General features: G+C 35.1%; 1 protein-coding gene across 1 annotated transcript in view; it reads right to left on the reverse strand.

Annotated features, from left to right (window-relative positions):
- The window catches only part of TBC1D32 (TBC1 domain family member 32), a 170,350-nt gene extending 147,302 nt beyond the window's left edge, over positions 1–23,048 (reverse strand). Inside the window, exons 1-5 of the mRNA XM_054569887.1 lie at positions 22,894–23,048; positions 12,337–12,498; positions 3,207–3,384; positions 2,482–2,550; positions 489–614 (exon numbers count right to left, since the gene is read on the reverse strand). Of these exons, the coding sequence (XP_054425862.1) occupies positions 489–614; positions 2,482–2,550; positions 3,207–3,384; positions 12,337–12,498; positions 22,894–23,048 (690 nt within the window). The remainder of the gene's footprint in view (positions 1–488; positions 615–2,481; positions 2,551–3,206; positions 3,385–12,336; positions 12,499–22,893) is intronic.
- Between the last annotated feature and the right edge of the window lie 614 nt (positions 23,049–23,662).

The raw sequence follows: 23,662 nt of genomic DNA on the forward strand, positions 1-23,662 counted from the left end.
ACCTCGATTATCTCCTAACAGCTTTACATTCAAACTTCTCTTTTTAAGTAGTTAAGAAATCTCTAAATAAACACTTAAATGCATAATGATAATTCTTATGAATCTTTTGGAATAAATTCTAATTCATCATTTTAGTTCAAATTTTCATGTATCATGAATTCTTTCAAAAACACTTTAAAAGTTTTTCAAATAGTTTTAATTCAAAAGCAATGACGCATACTTGCACATACTTTTACAAGATTAAAAAAAATGTACATGGCAACACAGTCTACTATAATTTGTCAATGAAGTGTGATACTGACCATACAGAACTTTGAATCTAATCATTAAATAGTAAGTTAATTCCTTTTTTAAAAAATCTCCACAATTCGAAAGCTAGAAGTAAAATTTCACCAGCATTTGAGCTACTATTAAAGAACATTATCATATTCCATTTGCTTCTGGTAGGGAAAACATTATCTTTAGTATATCTAGAAGCATTTCCTTACGCTGAACACAGGATCAGGATCTGAAAGAGACATCGTCAGTTTTTCACAGACAGTGGTCCAGTTTTCACAGTTCAGTACGTCCGATGGTGGAGCCGAACATAACATATGCAAGGCTTCATATCTCACCTGGAATTTGTAAAAATATTTTTATTAATAGTCAGCTACTAGATAAAATAAGACCAATTCTCCAAATTTTAGCAAACATTGAAAGGCAGAGTCTGGGTAATCGTTTTAAAGAGGTCATTGAAGAGAACCAGATGTTATTTTATAAAATAATTATTTTTTATTACATTTATTGAGGTGACATTGGTTAATAGGATCATGTAGATTTCAAGTGTGCATTTCTATAATGCTAGATCTGTTGTAAGAACTCATTTTAAAACTTGTTCTTAAACAGAGAAAAAAATAGGTTATTTTATGTAAAGCAAAAATAAAAATACTAACGTGTGTTAGACATATGACCTAGACTCTCCTATGTGGACGAGAGAAAGGCGGCCGAAGGTCCCGAATCACCAGGTCACAGTCGTCCCATGGCCTGTCCTGCAGGCCTTCCCCACCTGAGGAGGTGTTCCTCCAGTCTGTGGGCTTTAACAGAGAAGTGGTCCCATTCCAGGATATACGAACAATTCTCCCAAAACATCTACACTTATTTTTGCTGTTACACCAGATTTTCTGACTTCCTAACCACTGAGGTAGAAAAAAGTTCTTCAGCAGCATGATGCAAAATTGAATTTCTGTATTTTCACAGAAAGCTTACTTCTTAATCATTCTTCTCAAAATCCAATCAGAATTCACTCAAAAAAGTGTGACCCAAGGGACAGCAGTGGAAAATAATAGCTCTACCCTAATTACAAACGTCACAAAGTTTCTCCCCCATTCACTCTCCAACTAGTAAGTAATAACACACTGATTCTAATCTGTTCCTCAAAACCTGGTTTTTCCCAGTGGAAACAACAAAGAGATTTAAAAAAAAAAAAAAAAGGTGAGGAGTCAGACATAAGAGCTGAGACCTCAGAAACCAGCGACTTTGAATCAGGATTTCAAGTATTAGGTAAAAAAGACAGAATACAAGTGCATTTTTAAAATGTCTATGTATTCATATGAAATAACTCCTAATACAACTTTATTTGTGATAGGGTTTAGAGGGACTATGAAGAGTTTTTAAAAACATTTTTCCTTTTCAGTTAATTTTTATGACAAAATCCCATTGAGAATCTCCTATTAGCAAAAGTAGAATAAGGTCTCTGAACAAGTATATATTTCCAAATAATCACTTAAACTAAAGACAATATGACTGTTATCATATAACATTCAAATCCCATTTCAACATCTTTGGAAATAGTGTTTTCTGTGAAACTAAAAAATAAATCAAAATGTAAGATTCTCAGAGGAAAAATTTACCCCTCTGTGATTTTTTAGAAAATTGGTGGGAGTAAAGCATAACCATTCATGGAGACCAAATGGCAAGACACAGACAAGAGTCTTAGGTACTTGAAAATCCCATCATATTTACTACTTCAGCCTAACTTTCAAATGTATAATACTTCCTAAACAGTAATTTACACAAACTTTTAAAATGTGTATAGATACAATTCAACAGCACTGCTTCTTTAAAATCATTTTTCTAATAAATGAATATTTATTTTCCAGAAATAGACAAAACATTAAATGATTTTTTTTCTTCAAAGAAATCACTAAAATATTGTATACAAGCAACAGTTCAGGAACAGTTTGGGGGAAAACTGTTTATAACTTCATCCCTTCAAAACTGAAACAAGAAATGAAAATTTCATCATACAAATCATGACTATTCTCTAAGGAGAGCCGCCCTTCCTCGACCTTTCATTTCAAGACTTAGAAGTCTAGCAGGCCTATCAGTCAAGCATTGTCATAATAAGACAAGAATCTTCAAGAGGAAGAGCCCAGATGCTTCTAATTATAATCTTTACACACATACACACACATGAACTTAACAGCTATCCTTTAAACTTACCTCTTTTGGTTGCCCTGGATCCAACTGGTCTAAAATCAACTGTAATTTTCCTTGACAAAATTTGTAACTCTGTAATACAACAGAACAGTCATTTATTTAGTACACTTTTAGTAGTACTGCTAAAAATGATTTTCAAATATAATTCCAAGCAAAAAAAAAAATGCATTCTGAACAGGAGAAGGAAAATAGTGATCTATTTTGATTTGGCAGCAAACATAAAATGTTTGTTTCCGAAGGCATTTAAATGAGAGCTGAAAGTCCCAGTAGAACACTGTACCTTCGTGCAAATGAAAACTATTATTATTTGCTGAGCAATTGCAATGTGAGGAACATAATAATGCTCAGAAGACGTAAAGCCAAAATGTTTTGTACCCAGAAATGTGAGATGAATAATACTGAAAGATAAAACAACATAAAAAAGAAGGCACTAATAGCACCCTAGATATAACTACAATGCTGCTTGAACTTTTGTTCTTTTACTTTCCCGTACTTTTCTTCAGTCTTTCTCTATGCCTCAAACGTAATGTAATCACTCACTGAATATATAATTCTAGAAGAAGTTTTTTATGGATTAAATCTTTAATATTAGGTTATTTTATCGTTTATTTTTCTTCTGAATCTTAAAACTAGAAAGCAGAGAAATAATCCAGCTGATAAAGAATGTTTTAAAGCTAGCGTTTATTAAATACTATTTCAAGACATAAATGCAAAACTTAATAACATACCTGATTGAATGACGAATCACTATCAGAGCAATTGTCTGTGCAGTAACTATTGCTTTTCTCCTTTTGCATTTTTTTCTGCCTCTCCTGACTTCGCATCTCATCTTCTTCAAACTTGTTTATCATAGATTCCACCACTACCATCATGATGTTCTTCAGGGAATGCATCATTTCTTTGTATCTTTAAATTCAAAACAGTCTTAGTAAAAGACTATTAGTACAAATTAAAACATTCAACTAAATTAAACTACCTGACTGTCTTTTTCTGTAAACTCCCTTTAAGAATAAAATTCTAAAGAGAATAAAAAATATCTGTCAGTTTTTCTTAAAGAACAAACAGCACAACAGAATTCACATGACAATTATAAAAATTAAAAAGGAATCCCCAAAGCGTGTTTTGCCAAGGTTTCTGTCACCTGGTTACATGGACCAAAGTAGTAAAATTAACAGACTCTAAGGCAAGATATTCCAGTGACATGGATTCCAGCATTTAGCAATAAAGTCAACTGTTAATATCATACTACCAAAATGCAGGTTATTTTAAACTTTCATGTTTTAGTTCTCTATCTTCCCTCTATTTTCTTTACTTCCCTTAAGACCTGCCAATTCTTTCTATCGATAGGCACCAGTAGCCACAATTGAGACCTAAATAATAATTAAGCTATCAGTGGGCCACTTCAACAGAGGTTAGAGAATCTACTATCAGGGACATTAAAAAAAGGATTCCTGAAATTAGTTGGAGTATGAGCTGGATAACTTCTAAGATCCCATTCAGCTCTATGAATCTAAAATTCTAAAAAAAAAAAAAAAACCACCACATTTTCCCCATTTATTACCTGCAAACTCTCAAGTATTCATATTTATATTCAACTGAGATCTACATCCCTAGAAATAGAATTTTAGAACTAAATGAAACCATAAAAATGATCTAGTCTAACCCTTTATTTTACAAATAATATGTGACCTGAACCATTGAAAGTTCTAATCCCCTATATATTTAAGTAAAGATTTAAATAAACATAGCGAATAAAGTACTAAATTTGGAGTCAAAAAACCTGAATTAGAATCCTGAATACTTTACCTATCAACTCTGTCATCATAAGTTTTGTTTCCCTCAACTACAAATAAAAGGAATGCAAACCTATTTTGCATGGCTCTAACAAGAAATAATTGAGAATATAAAAGGTCTGTCCAGAAAGCAACCAGCCATGTAATATGAAAAATAGAGACATTTATTCATGAAGATACAAGATACAAGAAAATTTGTAATAGGACAACGCTATCTCATTCCGCTTCAAAGTAGGCATGCTGGAACCTCACAGAGTTCTCTCAATTACCATCAGCTACCCCTTCATATTTTCCCAAATCTTATCAATGGTCTGAAGTCTCTTCTCTTTCAAAGGTGATTTTAGTTTTGGGAAACACCAGAAGTCACAGAGTGCCAAATCTGGGCAGTAGGGGGCTGAGTGACCAGAGTGATTTGATGCTTCACCAAAAAACTCTGCATGAGACATAATGCATGAACAGGACTGTTGTTGTGATTAAGCTGCCAATCACCAGCTTCCCATAGCTGCAACCTTCTGAATCATCCGAATAGTTTCAACAGAGGAATGTGCAAGCTTAACACAAAATTTGATGCAGACTCATTGCATTTTGAATGCTACTGCCACACAGTACACATGCTCACTCCATGAGGCCTAACACCCCCACTGACTAGTACAGCAAAGTCGTCACTGTTCACACAGGTGCATTCCAGTCCACTGTCCCTTGGCTGCCAGGTTATATCGGTTGCACAAACCATTCTCATTATAATAGCAATGGTTGGTCTTTTTCCAGACAGACCTCATATATCTGAAAGTTCTTTATACATATAAAGCACAATATAAATATTTATTGTTTATCACTATAATAATGGCAATAAATTAGGAAAATAGGCACAGAAATTCTCCTTTTTATATTTCTGGTTAATAGGTCATTGTGACAGCATAAATCAAAGAAAGGATAGGTAAGGTACCCTCTCTCTCTCTCATAAAAGCAATAAAGTCATGCCGGGGCATTTGGATAAAAATACTAGACTGAAGTTTTAAAGTTTAAGGATTAAACTTTAATTTAATTAAAATTTAATTAAAGATTAAAATTAAAAGATTTTAAATGATATAAATTATATCTCATTAAATATATGTAATTCCTATATATGATATATATTTAGTCATATTATTTAACAATATATGATTTACATAATATGTAACTAAATAAACATAACACATATAGTTATACATATACACATTTTTAAAGCCCCAAAAATTATGATAAAATATGGAGATACTGAAAAGAAGGTGAGACTACATTAGACAAAACAGGGTGAAAACACACAAAATAACAACTGCCACAGAGGTGAGGTAATCCAGGGAGGATCCAGGATTAAACTAAAGGGATCCAGAAAAAAGGAAAGAATCCTAGGACACTGATTAGACTAACTGGTTAAGTACTTATAGGATAACTGGGCCAGGAATCCCCAGCTTACTCCTCTACAAAGTCTGAACAGCAAGAAATAGGAAAACATAACAATGCCCTGGAAGCAATTAATAACTATCTACCAAAAGCTGCTCTCCCTTTCTACAGGAATTGAATTATAGCAGGACATAGGACTAAACTACGCTGCTCAGACTCCTTTGCAGTTAAGTACAGTCAAGCGAATAACAAAGTCCTATCCTCTTAAAAGTTACAATATGATGATTTAATGAGAAATACAAAAGTAAGTCTCAATGATTTACAAAGAAAAAGTAAGGGTAATTAAAATCCACAGAAAATTTGTTTCATTTAGACATGATTACTCCAGACCTTTCTGAAACCACCACCATGAATTCTCTGCGAGAAATATCAGCCAACTGGCACAGAAAAAGATAAGAATGATAATTTTGAAAAAGAAACTAGAGAGCCACACCCTCAGTCAAGAATTCAATGAGCTATAACTCAACAGTAGCCATTGCAGTTTTTAAAACGCCAAGGACAAACAGACATAGGATATCATGTAGACACCACTGAGAAGATTCCTTTATACTGCAAGAAGTCAAAATAACAAAAAGCTATAAGAGGTAGTGAATAAAAAAATACACCAAGTAACAATAAAAATCGACATAGTATTTTTACGTATATGTGAGAAATATATAACAGATCCTACAAATGAACTCATGTGTACACCTTTATTTAAAAAAATAAATATCAAAATATTTTATTAGGAAAGTAATTTGTAATTATTATAGTAAAAATATTGTTAATAGATGCACTGTTGCCACATTAGCCCTAAGTAATTTCTAAAGAACCACAAAAAAATATTGAAAGAAAATAACACTTTGCACAACTCAAAATCTTTCATGTTCACAACGTGGAAGACAAGCATTCATTAAGACTTTTAAAGTCTCTGTGAGGTGATTACTGTATTAATTTTTACATATGGATGAACTAAAACACAAGAAAATTAAATGGCTTACCCAGAGATAAAAAATAACTTCTTAATAATACATATAAAACTTTACCCTTAGCATTAAAATGCTTTCATTTTCTGACTAATAAAGAATTTTAGTACTGTTTAAAATAAGTTTAATAAAACTGCCAGAAATAGACTACTAGAGTAATAATATCTCTCCCAAATAGAAATAATTCCAAGAAATTATTTCTCCTAACCAAGAAATAAAAAGTCTTCATTTCTATGGCTTTTACTTAATATGTATTAGTGGTTTAAGCTTGCTAAATTTATTAATAGCTGTACAGTTTCACTTTGTTCAGTAATATATTTACTCAAATAATATAATCAGTTGTCTAAAGGGGAAGAAGTCCTGTCCAAAGTAATAAATCAGATTTAATGTTTTAAAATCCAGTATATAACATAAAACTGAGATATATATTCCAAGTTTTCTAACCCTGGAACAATGAGTTACATTCAAAGCTTCACATCTGTCTTCATACTATACACAACAATCATGATGGCACAGCATGAAGAGAAACCAGGTGCAAAAAGCACCTAGAGACATCACTTACATCCAAGACCAGAGACTAAACTAACAAAGCAAATGTCTGTATCCAAATCATCACCAGTCTCTACTGTAGATAAAAAGTGTGGGCAGATGCCCAAGTTTTAGTCAGTGGAAAGTGTGTGAATAAAGAATCTTACCTTCCACTCTCTCTTCCTGTGGCCAGGTTGAAAGACAGTTGTATGGTTAGTGTGGCTGCTTCAACCATGCAGATGGCGGCAACACCCAAGGCAGGGGTTGGCAAAATTTGTCTTCTGAACATAAACTAACCTACCACCTGTTTTTGTAAAGTTTTATGTCAGTTGTCCCACTGCAACAACTTGCAAGCATAAACTATTTAGGACCCTGTACAGAAAAAGTTTTCCAGCCTCTGCCCCAGGGCAAAATGGAACAATAAAACAAAAGGAACTGGAGTCCCTGGATAAACTCCTGGAGCTGACCCACCCACCTACCTTGCACTGGTGTACTTCTGAATTGTTATATAAGAGAGAACAAACTGCCTTCTTTGAAGCACTATACTTTGGTGTCTATTTGTTGTAGCTGTTTAATGTATATTCTAATTAATATACTCTTCCTCTATATTTTGCATATATCATGATACTTACCATACTGTGTTGAAACTATCTCTTTCACATTTCTATTGGGTTGGCCAAAAGTTTGTTTGATTTTTAAGTAAAAATAAAAGACATATTTTTCATTTTCACCAATAACTTTATTGAGCAGTGTATTCACCACTTCATTTCATTACCTTCTGCCATCTTTCCAGCAACTTCACAGTTCCATCTTCCCAAAACTTTTTATCTTTTTGAGCAAAGAACTGTTCCAGGTGCCTTTTGCAGTCTTCCAGGAAACTGACATTTTTTCCATTCACAGAATTTTGTAAAGACTGAAGTAAATGAAAATCCAAAGGTGCAATGTCTGGTGAATACTGTGGATGAATCAGAACTCCCCAACCAAGCTGTAACAGTTTTTGCTTGGTCATCAAAGAAACATGAGGTCTTGCATTATCCTAATGGAAGATTATGTGCTTTCTGTTGACTAATTCTGGATGCTTTTCATCAAGTGCTCCTTTCACTTGGTCTAACTGGGAGCAGTACTTGTTCGAATTAATCATTTGATTTTCTGGAAAGAGCTCAAAATAGAAGACTCCCTTCCAGTTCCACCAGATACACAACATCACCTTTGGATGAAGACCAGATTTTGGTGTGGTTGCAGGTGGTTCATTTCGGTTGCCCCACAATCTCATCTGTTTCACATTATTATAAAGTATCCACTTTTCATTGCCTGTCACATCTTGTTTAAAAAGGGAATGTTTTTGTTAAGTTTAAGTAGAGAATCACATGCAGAAATACAGTCAAGAAGGTTTTTTTCACTTAATTTATGTGGAACCCAAACATCAAAACAATTAACATACTAAATTTTGCAAATGATCTTCAACACTAAAGTTAAATATTTTTAATATGCCAGCTATCTCCCACATGGTAAAACATTGACTGATCTCAATTAATATCTCGATTTGATCTCTATCAACTTCAACTGGTCTTAGTCCAGTTGAATATTTTTAATATGCCAGCTCTCTCCCCCATGGTAAAACATTGACTGATCTCAATTAATATCTCGATTTGATCATTATCAACTTCAACTGGTCTTTGTCCAGCGAGAAATCACCAGCACAAATTTTCACAAACCACTTTTGATATGTTTGATCCGCCTCAGTAACTTCTCCATACAATGCACAAATCTTTTTTTGCATATCAGTTGTGTTTTTTATCATTCTTAAAATAATAAAGCTTAATATGCCGAAGATATTGCTTATTTCCTTCCATCTTCAATATTAAAATGGCTACACAAAAATTCACCAATTTTGACGTGTTTTTTTTAATGCACACTGATATGCCAGCTGTAACAATACAATCTAATAAAATTGTTTTGAATGAAGTTTAAGACAACTGAGCACTGCTAGAGCCATCTTATGAAAAAACCAAACAAACCTTTTGGCCAACCCGGTATTTCAGTATCATGTCAAACTCCCAAATACATTATGACTTACTGGAGAGTAAGTCATCTTTATATTCCCAAGATCCAATACCTAATATATAGTTGTTACTTATTAAATATGCAATGAGTATATAACAGATCAGAGAGGAGAAAAGACAAAATGATTTATTGCTAAAGTCAGAATTATGACAAGTGGCCAAAATCTAGAACACTGACAACATCAAACGCTAGTGAGTCAGTAGAAAAACAAGAACTTGCATATTATTCTGTCAAGAGAAGATACAAGAAGTCTTCTCCCTGGAAAAGGGCCCTCACCCGACCACGCTGGCGTTCTTATACTTCCAGCCTCTAACCATACCTTACATGGTCTTACCTTGATGCCACAGAACAAATCTTAAAGACAGACTCATGGAAATGCTTCTATTGTGCTGAGGAAACTGCTTCAGTATTGTGCAAGATCAGGACTTGCTACAACTATTCAACTAACAATGTTCCAGTTGCTGACAATGAAATCTACAGAGAGATGATGTGATGTTGCTCTGTTCTGCAAAGAGGCCTGGATATCAGGGCCAGAGCTCAAACTTCCACATATCTGGTCAGAAAGTTTTTGGAACATATTCATTTTACATGAACGTAATTTAGTTTTTAATGCATTTGGATGTTAAATTCTGAATCTACTTGCTCATAATGCAACCCCATGCCCACAGTGATTTGGATTAAAATCAAAGACAGGACACATATACCAATTGCTATTCACTTTGCAAGTGCCCCACTTCAAGTGTAAATTCTTCAGTAATCACCAGCACATAAGCAGGGTGCATTAGCGTTATCAAAATTTTAGCACACCCTCCTGTTCTTTCATGATCTGCAGGATAACAAATGCATTTAAGCATAAACTAAAATATTTCACAGAATTTTGCTCTTCCCAAATTCCAATATCTTGAATAAATATAATATTCACACAGAAAAAATTACTCAATTTCCAAAAATTAAGTTCAATGGCACATGAGCATAACTACTAATATAAAAATATTCTCATTCCATGATTATATTAAGGGTAATTCTCAAGTAAAGAATGAACACTTAAAAGTCCACACCATTCATCTACCTTTCAGAAAGTTCCAGTATAAAGACAAACTAGTTAATCATCAATTTTAAAGTGACGATAAGCAATCAAATAACACATGAATGTTAGAATGCAAAGTGATTTTATTCTCTTTCATATGGAATTGTCTTGTTCAGGGTCCTGAGGCATAAATTTAATAAATATCCATTTATTAGGCTTAATTTGCTAATGTGGCCTCTAAAAACATCTAGTAATAACCAAAGTGCTCCAAAAGACTTACTTGAGTATCGATAAAATACAGGAGAAAGGAAGCATAAACTATCTCAGGAAAGGAAAGAAGATACTATTAATAATGCAAATTAATAAATGTAACTTTGCATTATAAAAATTTGGGGGAAGTGGGCAAGCCTTAATATTTGCTATTACGGGTTTTCCAGAAATTTAAATTTGAGTGACTTTATGATGGATGGAAGAAGGGTGTTATGGAAAAGTTAAGGTTCAATTTAACTTGACATTTATATTTCATCTATTTTATAATGATGTGTGTGACTACAAGTTTAGACATCTATATAATGTGATTTAAAAATTTAGTGACTGGTGAGGAAAAAAGAAAATATGAGTTACCTAATGAGTTTGTTTATATGAGTAATATATGTAACATACTTTAAACCTTTTTTTATTCAGAGCTTTAATTTTTTCTATACAGAGTATTTCAAGTCTCTAAATTGTCAACACATGTAAATAACATATTTGCACTTAACAAATATCCGAGCCTAGAAACAATATAGGACTTTTTAAGGCAAATTTATGTTTGTTCTTAATTTGAAGGTATTGAGTTGAAAAAATTAAGATTTATTTTACCTATTAAAAAAAAACTTTCATATAGTGCTGGTGAAAATGCAAAATGGTACAGACACTTTAGAAAACAATCGGTAGTTTCTTACAAAACTTAACATATTCTTACCATATGATCCAGCAGTCACTCTCCTTGGTATTTACCCAAAGGGGCTGAAAACATATGTTGTCACAAAAGCCTGCTTGCAATGTTTATAGCAGCTTTATTCATAATTGCCAAAGCTTAAAAGTATCCAGGAAGCCTGGTACATCTAGACAATGGAATATTACTCAGTGCTAAAATGAAATGTGCTGTCAAGCCATGAAAAGACATAGAGGAAACATAAGTGTATATTAAGTGAAAGCCGCCAAACGGAAAGGCTCTATGTTGTATGGTTTCAGCTATATGACATTCTGGAAAAGGAAAGGCAAAACGATAGAGACAATAAAAAAGATCGGTGGTTGCCAGAGGTTGGGAGGACGAGGGGTGAATAGACAGTGTACAGATTTTTAGGGCAGTGAAACCACTCTGTAAGATACTATAATGCTAAGTACATGGCATTATAAATTTGTCCACATCCCAGAGAATACACAACATGAAGAGAAAACACTAATGCAAACCGCAAACTCTGGGTAATAATGACACATCTATGGAGGTTCCTCAATTGAAATAAATGTACCTCTCTGGTGGGGAATGTTGATAACGGGGAAGTCTGTGCCTCTGTAAGAACAGTGGGCCTATGAGAAAGAAATATGAGCCTTCTGCTCAATTTTTCTATGAACCTAAAGCTGCTCTAAAAAGTAAAGTCTATTAAAGAAAAGTAAAGGAATAAGCCATGCAAATAACTAGGAAAGGGCAGCAGAAGCAACTGGAGTAAAAATCCCTTGGCTTGTTTGAGAAAGAACAAGACCAGTGTGACTGGCACAATGTCAAAGGGGATATGATAGGAAATGAGGTAGCAGAGGGAGCAGAAAGCTCATGGCGGGCCGTTTGGCTACAGATGAATCTGGATTTTACTAAGAATGAGATGAGAAGCCTTTGGAAAGTGTTATGTGGACGAGTGGCACAATCTGACTCACTGTTTCAAGGGACCATTGTGGCTGCTGTGAGGAAAACAGGCTGTGGGGGTGTGGGTTAGGAGGGCTTTCAAGGAGCCGTGTTGAGAGACAAATTATTTTAAAATATTATTGAGGGCATACTCACTCTTTAGATTCCTGAGTTCTCTTAGTAACATGCTGTACAACTGTGTCATAGCCAGACTCCTCACCCTGACTCTGATCAGATGTCCATTTTTCCATTTCTTCTTCAATCATAGACCCCAACGTGCTGTATATATGCTGTCTAAGGTATTTCACAAATTCATAGCTGAAACAAATATTTTAAAAATAAATGCAGTAAATATCAACCACATCCAGAAAAAGTGTTAGCACAGAATGATTTGTAACATATTCCAATTTCTTACCTTAAAGTAGAATTAAATTAGTTATTCATCCCAAATCATTTAACAATATGCAGTGTGACGGGGAGGGAAGGGAGTGGCAAATTTCAGGACCAGCCCAAACTTTAGTGGGTTAGTCTTTTCACACTTCTTTTTAATGCTCCCATCTCTAATGTGTAATGCACATTAAAGGAAATGGAAAGCAGTTGTTAAAGGTTTTTGTAATTTTTCAAGCTGATGAAGCAACCAGGCTAGAATAACAGCAATTATGAAAGAATAAATTGGAAAAGGTTAAACTCCAATCAACAGGTTTTTTGTACACTTCGAAAGTGGTAACTAACCTAAACTCCACCTAGTTAGCTCTTTTCTATGTTTACAGAGAGAAGTATTTCAGACAATTCAATATGCTGTACATTTTCCTTTATACTGATAGGTTCCTGCTAACATTAAAATTAACTTCCAATACAGCAAATATGAGAGATTAAGAGTTCCAAAAGTGGATAATTATTTTGTAAAACACGTTTACTGAAAATAAAGAGCAATGATTATAATATCATGATTTAGAAACGTTATCGAGTTCTTACGGTCTCTCAAATGACAAGATAACTTAGGATGTCCATTTTGTAAATGCCACTATGTTCAGGGCCTTCAGTTTAATTAACCACTGCATCAGAGCCTTGCATATATGCAGGACAGGAGATCAAGGAGAGCCTGAATAATTTTCTTCCCATAATAATGAATCCATCATGGTATGCAGCATATAGTCTTCAGTCCAATATTTATTAAACTACTGAATGTGCTCTAAAGAGCAGCCACCTCACCCAGGTAGCCAAAGGATTCCATTTTCAATGTTAACTGCTTTTGATTGAGATTTCCTGCCCTGCCCCATTTCTCCTTAGCTCTGAACACATCGCTGCCCCCTGGAATGCCCATGGCTGCTTCAGCAGTTTGTCAGTCCTCCTTAGACAGCGCAGACCTCAAAAGCCAAGTAGACATATTTGACATGAAGCCACATGAGGTTATAGCAAAAGTACAAGCTGAGAATCGAGAAGGCCTGACCACTAGCTCCAGCTCTACCAATCTAACTGTGTGACCCTGGGAAAATCTCAACTTTTTCATTTGTATTTTGGCAATGATCCAATCTACTTTATCTCACTATTTTAACTTAAAGAGGCAGTAGACAAAAACTTAGACTTTGTCATTATAAACTAACCCGATTTTTTCTTAAAAGGAGTTTAGCAAACGTATTCTCCTCTCCCCTAGCTCCAACTTCGGATTCATTATAAAAAAGTTAACATCTTTAGCTCTTTCTTTAGCCAAAAGGTCACTCCAGAACTCCAGACCTACATATGATGGACAAGGCAAATTTATGTTCTTTCACCACCTCCGTCAGCACACCAAATCCATCACCCTACCCACCTCTCACACCACTTCTTTCTTCTAACATAGGTCTTTGTTAATGGTACCATCCTTCAAACAGATACCTGTGTATAGCCTCAGACAGCTGTAACAACAGTCTTCTCCATTACATCTCATTTCTAATTAGTCAGCTATCATTCTATAAATTCTTCCTCTACAACTTCTCTTTCCCTTCCCACTGCCACTAGATGAATGTTCACATCTTACAATCTTCAGCTAAATAGCCAGAGCCCTCCTATATATCAGTAGTTCTCCAACTATAACATGAATTAGAATCACCTAAAGGACTTGGAGCCCCACTCTCAGAGCTTGGATTCTTAGAGCTGGATTCAGTGGGTATACAGTGGGGCCCAACAATTTACATTTCTAACAAGTTCCCAGGTAGGTGATGCCAATGCTAATGGTCCCAGGACCATATTTGGAGAAGCACTGCTCTAGACAGATTCTCTATCTGGATAGGTTTTAAACTAGCCTAAGGTTCTGGGAACTCTAATCAACAGATTCCTACTCAAAGAAGCAGTATTAACCTAAAATATTAAAGAATAAATGCACATTTAGTTGCTTTATGTTAAAAATATTTAAATATGTATAATTTTATGATCCTCTGCATTAACTTTTTGATTAACAGAACAAGCAATAATCCCAATAACAGAATAAGCAGGTCATGTCATCATTTTAGGGTTCACACAGAATTCGTTTTCATCTCCCCCATTTAATAGATGTATGAGGCTGCCCAAATTAAATATCCTCTCTAGGCTTCAGTCTTTTTCCATCTACAAATTGGGGAAAGCATCTATCATGGAAATTATTATAAAGATTCTAGATAATATGTGTCCTGCACCTAATACATGGCCTAACAAGGATTTAACAATAAGCGCTAGCTATCATTACTATGATTATTATTAAATTTAAGACACATTTTGTCATTGACTTTTAAAGCCCTCTTAGACCCCAATTTATCCAACCAGTAATGTCTCGTTAGTACCCCACACACATGCCCAACACTCTCCATGTTTTGTTTTCCCAAATATTTGATAATATTTCATCCATTTAGAGTGTTTTACCACCACTTCTCCCTAAGTAGGATCATCTTCCACAACCTAAAATGCTAACTCATGATAAAGCCTTTCCTAGTTCCTCAAACCTGATATTCTTTCTCTCTTGAGCCCCTACAGTGCATTGCCCCTCACCATTAGCACTCAAAATATTGCTTTGTGAATACTGTACCCCCATACCTGGTCTTCTATTCTTCCTCTGTTCCTCCCAGTACAAAAAAGGGAAGAGAGAGGAAAGGTAGAGTGCAGGGGAAAGAACTCCCTTCTTCCCAACCACCCATCCCATTTCTCGCACTAACATTACTTTTCAGGATTCCCAGACTTGACGCCATGGAATACTCTCCACCTCCATCTCTGCGCCACGGCCCAGCAGCTTTATCGCACCCATCCAGTCACCGCTGCTTGTTAGCATTTCCTGCGTATTCCCTGGCTTCATCACTTCCTGCTTTTTTTCCATTTTTGTCAATCAGTATAAAACCGCATCACCTCACACAGAGATTAGTAAAGCAGCCTTCCTGCTTGTCTTCTCACTTTCCTCTCTTCCTGCTCATATTTACCCTAAATGCTGAAATCATATTAATTCTCAAAAATCACTGATTTCATTTTTCTAAGTTAAAGCCATTTTACTCATACCAATACCTCAAACCATACCACATACATAATGTCTCAATAAATAATTGTTGTATTTAAAACTAATTATTAGCTGCCTATTAGCTTTCAAATACAACTTCCTTGACCTGGAATTTAAATACTTAGTTAATCAAGCCCCTTTATCATGGAATCCCCACTTAAACGAGGCCACACTCAATATTCTCAACCAACCACCAACAATGTTGATTTGCATATAAACAAGGAGGTACTTTCAGGTGACTAACGTGTGCTAGACTCAGTGCTAAGTACGTACTGATATTGTTTTATTTACCATATGAGATAGGTAAAATAAGTAAGGGCATAGATCGAAAAGTTAAAAAGCCCTGTCTAACAAACAGGCTACTAATTTAGGTCCACGTTACCCGAAGCCACAGTCACCCCCACACCCCACACTTTCCCAAAGATGTAAAAGCTCCAAAACAGTCAAGTAATAAAATAAGGTTTTCTATAGTGGTAAGTTGAGATCGGGAAGTGAATACAATACTCATGTTTTTACCCATTTGTATACTATTTAAATTTCACTTAGAGAACTAAATCTACTATATTTTCTTTTCTCAAATAATTAGCATATTAAAAATATAATTTACTTAAAAATTTATTTTGTTATTCATTGAATTTACATTTAAATATTTAATATTTATAATCAGTGTTTAACCAGTAATTTAAAAGCTTCAACAAAATAGGTATCTATTAAGAACAGCAGAAGAGGAAGACAAAGTTATTTTGTAAACTTAACATTCTGCAATACTGGATCAAAATAACAAACACTAATAAATTTTTTTTTAATCTTTATTGTATTTTTTTTCAACCCATCTCCTTATACCCCGCTCCCCTCAGCAATCACTTCACTGTTTTTCACGTCTATGAATCCTTTTTCCTTTTTGCTCAATCCCTTCACCCCCTAATCACCCCTTCCAGCTATATTTTAAATGTTAACTTATTTTTTGGGTGTATACTTCTAACTATAAACCAAATCTTTGCATATTTTATACAAAATGGTGAAAACTTACAGAAGAAAAATTCAAAGATTAAGTTTTCAAGAGAATCCTTTAAAGATGTTCTTAATTTTTTAACATTTGACAGTCCCTAGACTGCCTCCACCAATACGCAGCCGGCCCTGAGACAGAGCTGGCAGCTGTGTGTGATGAGATCTGAAGAGTTCAAAAAGATGTGTGTTCTCCAGGACAACTAGCTCACCACATCCAAGAATTCTCTGAACAAAGAATTAGAATATCTTAAGTATCAATACCATACACTTATCATTGCTTTCTTTAGTGTATCTCTGAAAAAGAAAAAAGATCCAGGTGTTGGTCATCCTTTTAGCCAGTGAGTGTGACCTCACATCCAGCCTGTTACTACTGGGAAAGAGAAGAGAAAAGTGAACATGGGAGAAAGTACATAGAGAGATGAAAGTCCCCCAAAACAACGTTGACCCCCTTCACAGTCCTGCCCAAGCGTACCTAGGCAGTCAGGTGCACCAGTTTTCCTCCACATCTCGGGGATGTTCAGTGAGAAATGGAAGGCGGGACAAGCCTAAGTTATTTCTCTGAAACTAAAGCGACAGCCTCTCTGAAGATGAATTCTGCATCCCACCATCAATCCTACCATGGAAAGACAGAATTATCCTTATTTTTTAGTTTTATCAGCCCCATCTCTGTGCTACAAATCAGGCAGTTAGGAAACATGCGTATTTAACTGAAAAATGAAACTTTTGTGTTTGTTTTGTTTAAAACCAACCTATAAGCAACAAAAATGATGTTTTCATAACTAAAGCAGCGGGGAAATACAACGTAAGCCCATTAAGAAAACGGATTCAAGAAAACTAAGAGAATACCATTATAAAACAAAAGGTACAACAATAAAAACTCTTGGGGAACTTGTATTACCACACACTTTTTTCTAATGACATCATTTTTAGACCGCAGTGATATCTATAATCACAGTAATCTCTCTCAGAAGATCCCGTTCCAAGAGCTTCAAGGTTTGGTTTACCTTCCAAGTTAAATGAACCCAAGGAACCCCAGACTGAATCTTACCCAAACAAGTTACTCCTCTTTTGGAATAAGCCTTTTAAGAAAAAGATCTCCAGGGAGGGTACGACTTCTGTTATTCAAGGACTACCAGGCTGCCTATGCCCTTAAGATGCTCTACTAATTCATTGATCATTGGAAAACTCTAAGAACCTCCAAAGACAAATTAGTGAACATTCATTTCTTTTTAATGAGTCCTTCTAAGTTAAGAGTAACCAATCTTCAAATTCTCATCTGAGAATTCATTTTGCATTGGTTCTCTTACGATCTAAATTCATGGCAATAGACAATAAAATCCTAGAAAGTATGTTGTTCTTCTAAGATGGTGCTTCAGGATAGAATATTGTTGGAAAACTAATAATTAGTTTTAAATACAACAAATATTTATTGTTGCTATGACTGGGAGAAATACTTCTTCAAAAGTAAGTACTGTTTTTCCTTCATTATAATCCTGATAGTATTGGTGCCATCCATTTGCTTTTATAAAGTCTGTATCGAATCCAAAAGATCATTAATAATGACAGATGTTTTTGTCAGCCCATTACATCAATTTTGGAAATTATTCTCGATGTAGAGCAATATTCTGCTTATTGTGTATAAAAATAAAAGCTGTGGGTGCCTACAAGAGCCTTTCAAAATATCCACAGACCAAATATGACCTGAAGGATGCCAGTCTGACTGTTCAACAACTTCTCACTTCAAGCATTACAAAACTCTGAATACTAAAGATATTGATAAATCTCCTCTATGTTTAAAACTTCTATTTAAGAAATATAAAAATTGCCTCAAAAATATATAAGTTTTTAATAATTTATTTTAGAGGATCCTTACTAGGATTAATTTAAGTCAATCCTGCTAGTATTTTAGGCCCTTTCCTTTCAGATTTATTTTTAGCAGACTCTCCTGTGTTAACATTTTCTGACTGAACATATTCTAAGTGTGCTGGAAAGACCAAAATTATAATATTATAGGTTTTCATCAAGTTTAAGTTCCACATCTCACACCAATCAATTTTACAACCTTAGGTTATATATTGACCTTGCTAAATTTCAGTTTCCCACAACTTAATGATGATGATCATCCTAATGCAAAAACTGTTTAATACATAGTATTTTCTTAGACCTTGAAGCTTTTCTCACCAACATATATTTGACTAACCTGTTATCTTAAAAATAATTTAATAAGAAAAATTAAAATTTGGTTTCAATGACACTATTACCAAATAAATGCAAAATTAATCTTTCTCCAAAAATTCCTAAACGGGAGAACATGAAAACCCAAGAGGACAGTTGTTTGATGCTAAAGAAAAACATGTTGACCTCACCATATTTCAGAAGCCGCTCAATTAAAATACTCAGCAATGTGCCTTAGTATTTTGTTTTACTACTGATGAATATGAATTTTTTCACATTTACACAGAAAATCTTACAAAGTTGAGTGAAAGAACATTCACTTTTTCCATTTTCTTTTTACAGCGTTGCTACCTAGATTTTGCAAGAAAATGTAATAATTTTGTTTCATAATGAATTTCTGACATAGTCAAAATATATAGACATAGAGATTACTATTACAACATAACATGAAAACAATTCTAGTACAAGTTTATTTCAGGAAATCATTCTCTTAGCAATTTAAATATGAATTTTTTCAATCATATACAAAAAATTATCAATAATGGTATGTTTTAAAAAGATATTTTATTAGCTTAAGTTATGAATTATAATGCTGTATTTGGAATTTTTAAAACACTGTATTTCAGAATCATGGGATTTACTAAATGATAAACTTAACCGTATCATATTAGTATATAAAAGACTATGTAAAAACAAAAAATGCGTATTTTATATCACCTACAACCTTTTGATCACAGGTAAAACTTCTGAGTCACAGTAAACACTAAGAAGGCATTCATTAGTTATGGAAGCACACATATATGTGTTAGCAATTTCTCTATAAAGGGATAACACTTTACATAATTAATGGTTTCTTAAAATTAACACTGGAACACACTAGAGTTCAGTACCTAAAGTCACTGGTAGATTCTTCTATAAAACAAAGAATAAACCCCCTTCAACAAATATTATTGCTCCTTCCACATCAAACCAAAAATACCAGATACAAGGCTACAATCATTAGCGTTGGTGAGTATTTAAAAAAAAGAAAAAAAAGTAAAACGATATAATAGCTCCCCCTTATCTGTAGTTTCTCCTTCCTCAGTTTGTTAGCCACGGTGAACTGAGGTCCAAAAATATTAAATGAAATATGCCATAAATAAACAATAAGTTTTCAACTGAGCAGCATTCTCAGTAGCACAATGAACTCTTTTGCCTTCTAGCTCCATCCCTCTCTCGACATGAATCACCACTTTGCCCAGCATATCCACGCTATACATGCTCCCTGTTCAGTAGTCACTCAGCCATCTCAGTTGTCAGGTTAACTGTAGAGGTACTGCAGTGCCTGGGTTCAAGTAAACCTTACTTTACTTCATAATGGTCCCAAAACACAAGAGTAGTGATGCTGGCAATTTGGATACGCCAGAGAAAAGCCACAAAGTGCTTCCTTTATGTGAAAAGCTTCTATCAATAGGAAAAAAACATAGTATATATAGGGTTTGGTGCTATCCTAGATTTCAGGAACCCACCAGGGGCACCGGAATGTTTCCCCCAGGGATAAGGGGAGAACAACTGTAAGGCAATAAACACTGAAATGCAAATAAGTCAACCCTGGCTGCCTATCAGAATCACCCAGAGAGCTTGTCCAGAAACACCAAGGCTCAGACTCCACCACTCCTCCTCTGCCAGACCCCACTAAATTTTGATTCATCAGTAGTTTTTAAATGGCCTCCAACTGATTCTAGGGTAGCCAATATTAAAAACTAGGGCTGTTTGTTTTACAAGAGGGGCAGTCCAAGTATAAAAATGTACACAGCACATGCACACACAATATAAGCAACATCTGTTTTCCTACTTCTCTCACCTCCCGCAGACCTCGGATCCTTGGTGCCAGTTTCAGAGAAGAGGAGGAAAGTTTGGGCCTTTTAGAGACTGTTTAAAGTTTACAGGAGAAAAACTAAAAGACACTATGGGAAGCAGAGATAGTGTAGGACAGCTGTCCTTGGGACAATCACCCGCTATACAATGTAGGGCTATACTGCCTACATGGTGCTTTCTCCTCAAATGATTAGATTTTACCCCACTTTATTACACTACCTGAAATTCCATCATTTATGGACTTAATTATCTTAACAACCATTTTCTTACAAAATGCCAATCACCCAGGGACACCAGTCTCCTCTCTAAGTCTGTTTAATAAAGTTACTTTTCTTGCTAATACCATGACAAGAGCAGGTGAGTTTAAAAAAGGAATGTTCTGAAAGTGGAGATGGGAGGATGGATATCCTGAAATGTGAAACACTTAGGGAAGCAATACATATCTAAGTGACTTAAGAACATTTAGTGTTCAAAAAGAGTTAAGTCAGTGAAGAAAAAAAAAACAAGAAAATACGAGCACCTGAACTAATTAACCTTTAGGAACTCTTCCAACTCTGAGATTGTAAGAGTCTATAAAAATACCAAAGTCAAGGGTCTCCTCCACCCTTTCCTTTCCTACATAAAAATTCCTTCCTCCTAAGACACAGATCTCAGGCTAGTGAGGCTAACACATGAGTTTTACTATCTGTACTTTGAACACCACAAACTACTCAAATACTGTTAGGATTATAAATCTTACTTTTAAGAATACACATTAGTTATAATATGAGTGTGTATGGATTTTTTTTTTTAGGTGGGCCACAAGTAAATCTCCTCAGTAAATATTTAACATTATACGAGTTAATCAACAGATATTTAATCTATCTAATAAAATGCTGAAGAAGAGTAAATTACATTATTATTACAGTTGTTAGACTAAGAACCACACTGAGCCACCTTTAGCTTGAAAAGCATTTTAAAATTGACACAGCTAAAGTGATACAGGCAATTGTGTAGTCTTATTTGCTTACATAGAAAGAAAAGCTTCAAATTAATGAGCTAAGCATTCATTACAAAAGTTTTAAAACTTTCCCACAAACAAAAAAAATAAAAAACAAATTAACATCCAATAAGATATTAGTAGTGGATTTAACGAAGAAATAAACAAGAAAATCATGGAAATACAAAAGAAGCCATATGTATAACCAGAAACACTAATAAAATTAGAAACTCCACATTAATAGAAATTTCTTCCACTTTTTAAAACTCCCTTGAGAATCTGGTGAAAAGGTATATGTTTTCTCCATAAAATTGCAAGCAAACACAAACTTTTGGATAAAATATTTAACTGCTCCAGAATCCCCTGATGCCCACATATGAAATGACTAGGAGTTTGAGATAAGGGTAAGTTCAGGACACCCCAAAGTCAGTAAAGGTTAAGATAAAAAAGAAAAAAATGTAAACATCATCTCTGTGAGGTCAAAATAAAATGAAAACACTAAATTAAAAATACTACTACTACTAAATTGACAGACCCAGCAGTGAACTTTTCAATGCAGATGCTTAATTTAAATTATATGAATCAAATCAAAAGAAAAAAACAAGTCTCTAAAGAAACATATCCTTCAGGATATACCTGAAATTGTACCTCTCTTATTCACCTTCCTATCCCTACTGCTCTATAACACAGAGCACTCTGTACTTTTTCTATGACATATGTTCCTAACAGGTATCACAGACATATGAGTATGTGCCTTATTCCTTCATAGAAATTTAATCTATTCCATAGGAAGTAAATAATCTCACTTCAGGATTCCTGCAGTCCTCAGAATGGACAATTGGTACAGCCATTGAGCTATCAGATCAGCAAAGGAATAGGAACTTTGGGAACTCGAATGTTTTTTTGATATAGAAACAGGAGTACTTTGAAATAATAAATTTGGTCTTAAAAGAATATGTAAAATTTATAATTAATATTTCCATGTTGCCCCGGAGGAAAAAAACGGAGAATTAGAATATGTTGGAGTTGCAGCAAAAACAAGGAAAGAATAAATTCGGTATCTGGATAAATAAAATAATAAACCTCCAACTTGGCTGCTATTTTAACAATAATCAAAGGTCCATTTTTTTATCCAACTACATTTTTACTTTTCTGGGTCAGCTGGTTTGTTTGCTTAAGACATCAAAAGCAATTTTACTTGTGAAAATTTTCATCAGTTTCCTCCAGGTGTAAGAGGATCTCCTCGGCGCACTCCAGGGAGGGAGCACCAGTGATTTTCTCCTTCACGTTCTGGAACAACTGCCTCAGCATCGCCTGTAGCATCGCCTGATCCTCTCCCGAGAAATGGGCCATTCTGTCAAAAATCAAAAGCCCACGCCCATTACTCTGGGTCCGAGGAAACACTGCGCACTGCGCACGCGCGCCCCCATCCTGCCCCGGCCTGCGCGCAGCGCCGTTCCCCGGGAAACCGCGGCAAGCACTTCGGGACGGGCCCTTGGCCGCCCATGCGTCGCTCGGGAAACTAGTCATCTTACTTTGGGGAAGCAGAGGTCCGCAAGGCCTCCGCCTTTGCTGCTCTTTGTGGCTGGTCTTCCGTATCAATAGAGCTCAAGGTGCTCCGCACGTAACCGCAAAAAACATCTCCAGAAGACTCAGAGAGTTGGGCCTTGACGGTCGGACGTCAGCGCTACGTGTGACGTCAGCACGTAGGTGGGCGGGAGTGCTTGCAGATGGCCTGCGGGGTTCATGGAAGATTGCTTGGTAGTGCACTCCCTTCCTTTGGGATTATAGGTGGGAGGGAAAAGTGCAAAGGAGAAAGGTCAATAAAAGTAAAATAACGAAAGTGAAACTGAAATCGCTGGAAAAGTTTCAACTGAAGAGGGAACGGTATTGAAAGGTTGCAATGCTGTTTTCATTTAACAGCTAATCCTACCCTTTACCAAGCACTTGCCGGGACCTATGAAGAC

This window comes from Pteronotus mesoamericanus, unplaced genomic scaffold (assembly GCF_021234165.1).
Source record: "Pteronotus mesoamericanus isolate MK-2021 breed Mesoamerican mustached bat unplaced genomic scaffold, CSHL_Meso_final contig_20, whole genome shotgun sequence".
Taxonomy (NCBI): Eukaryota; Metazoa; Chordata; class Mammalia; order Chiroptera; family Mormoopidae; genus Pteronotus; species Pteronotus mesoamericanus.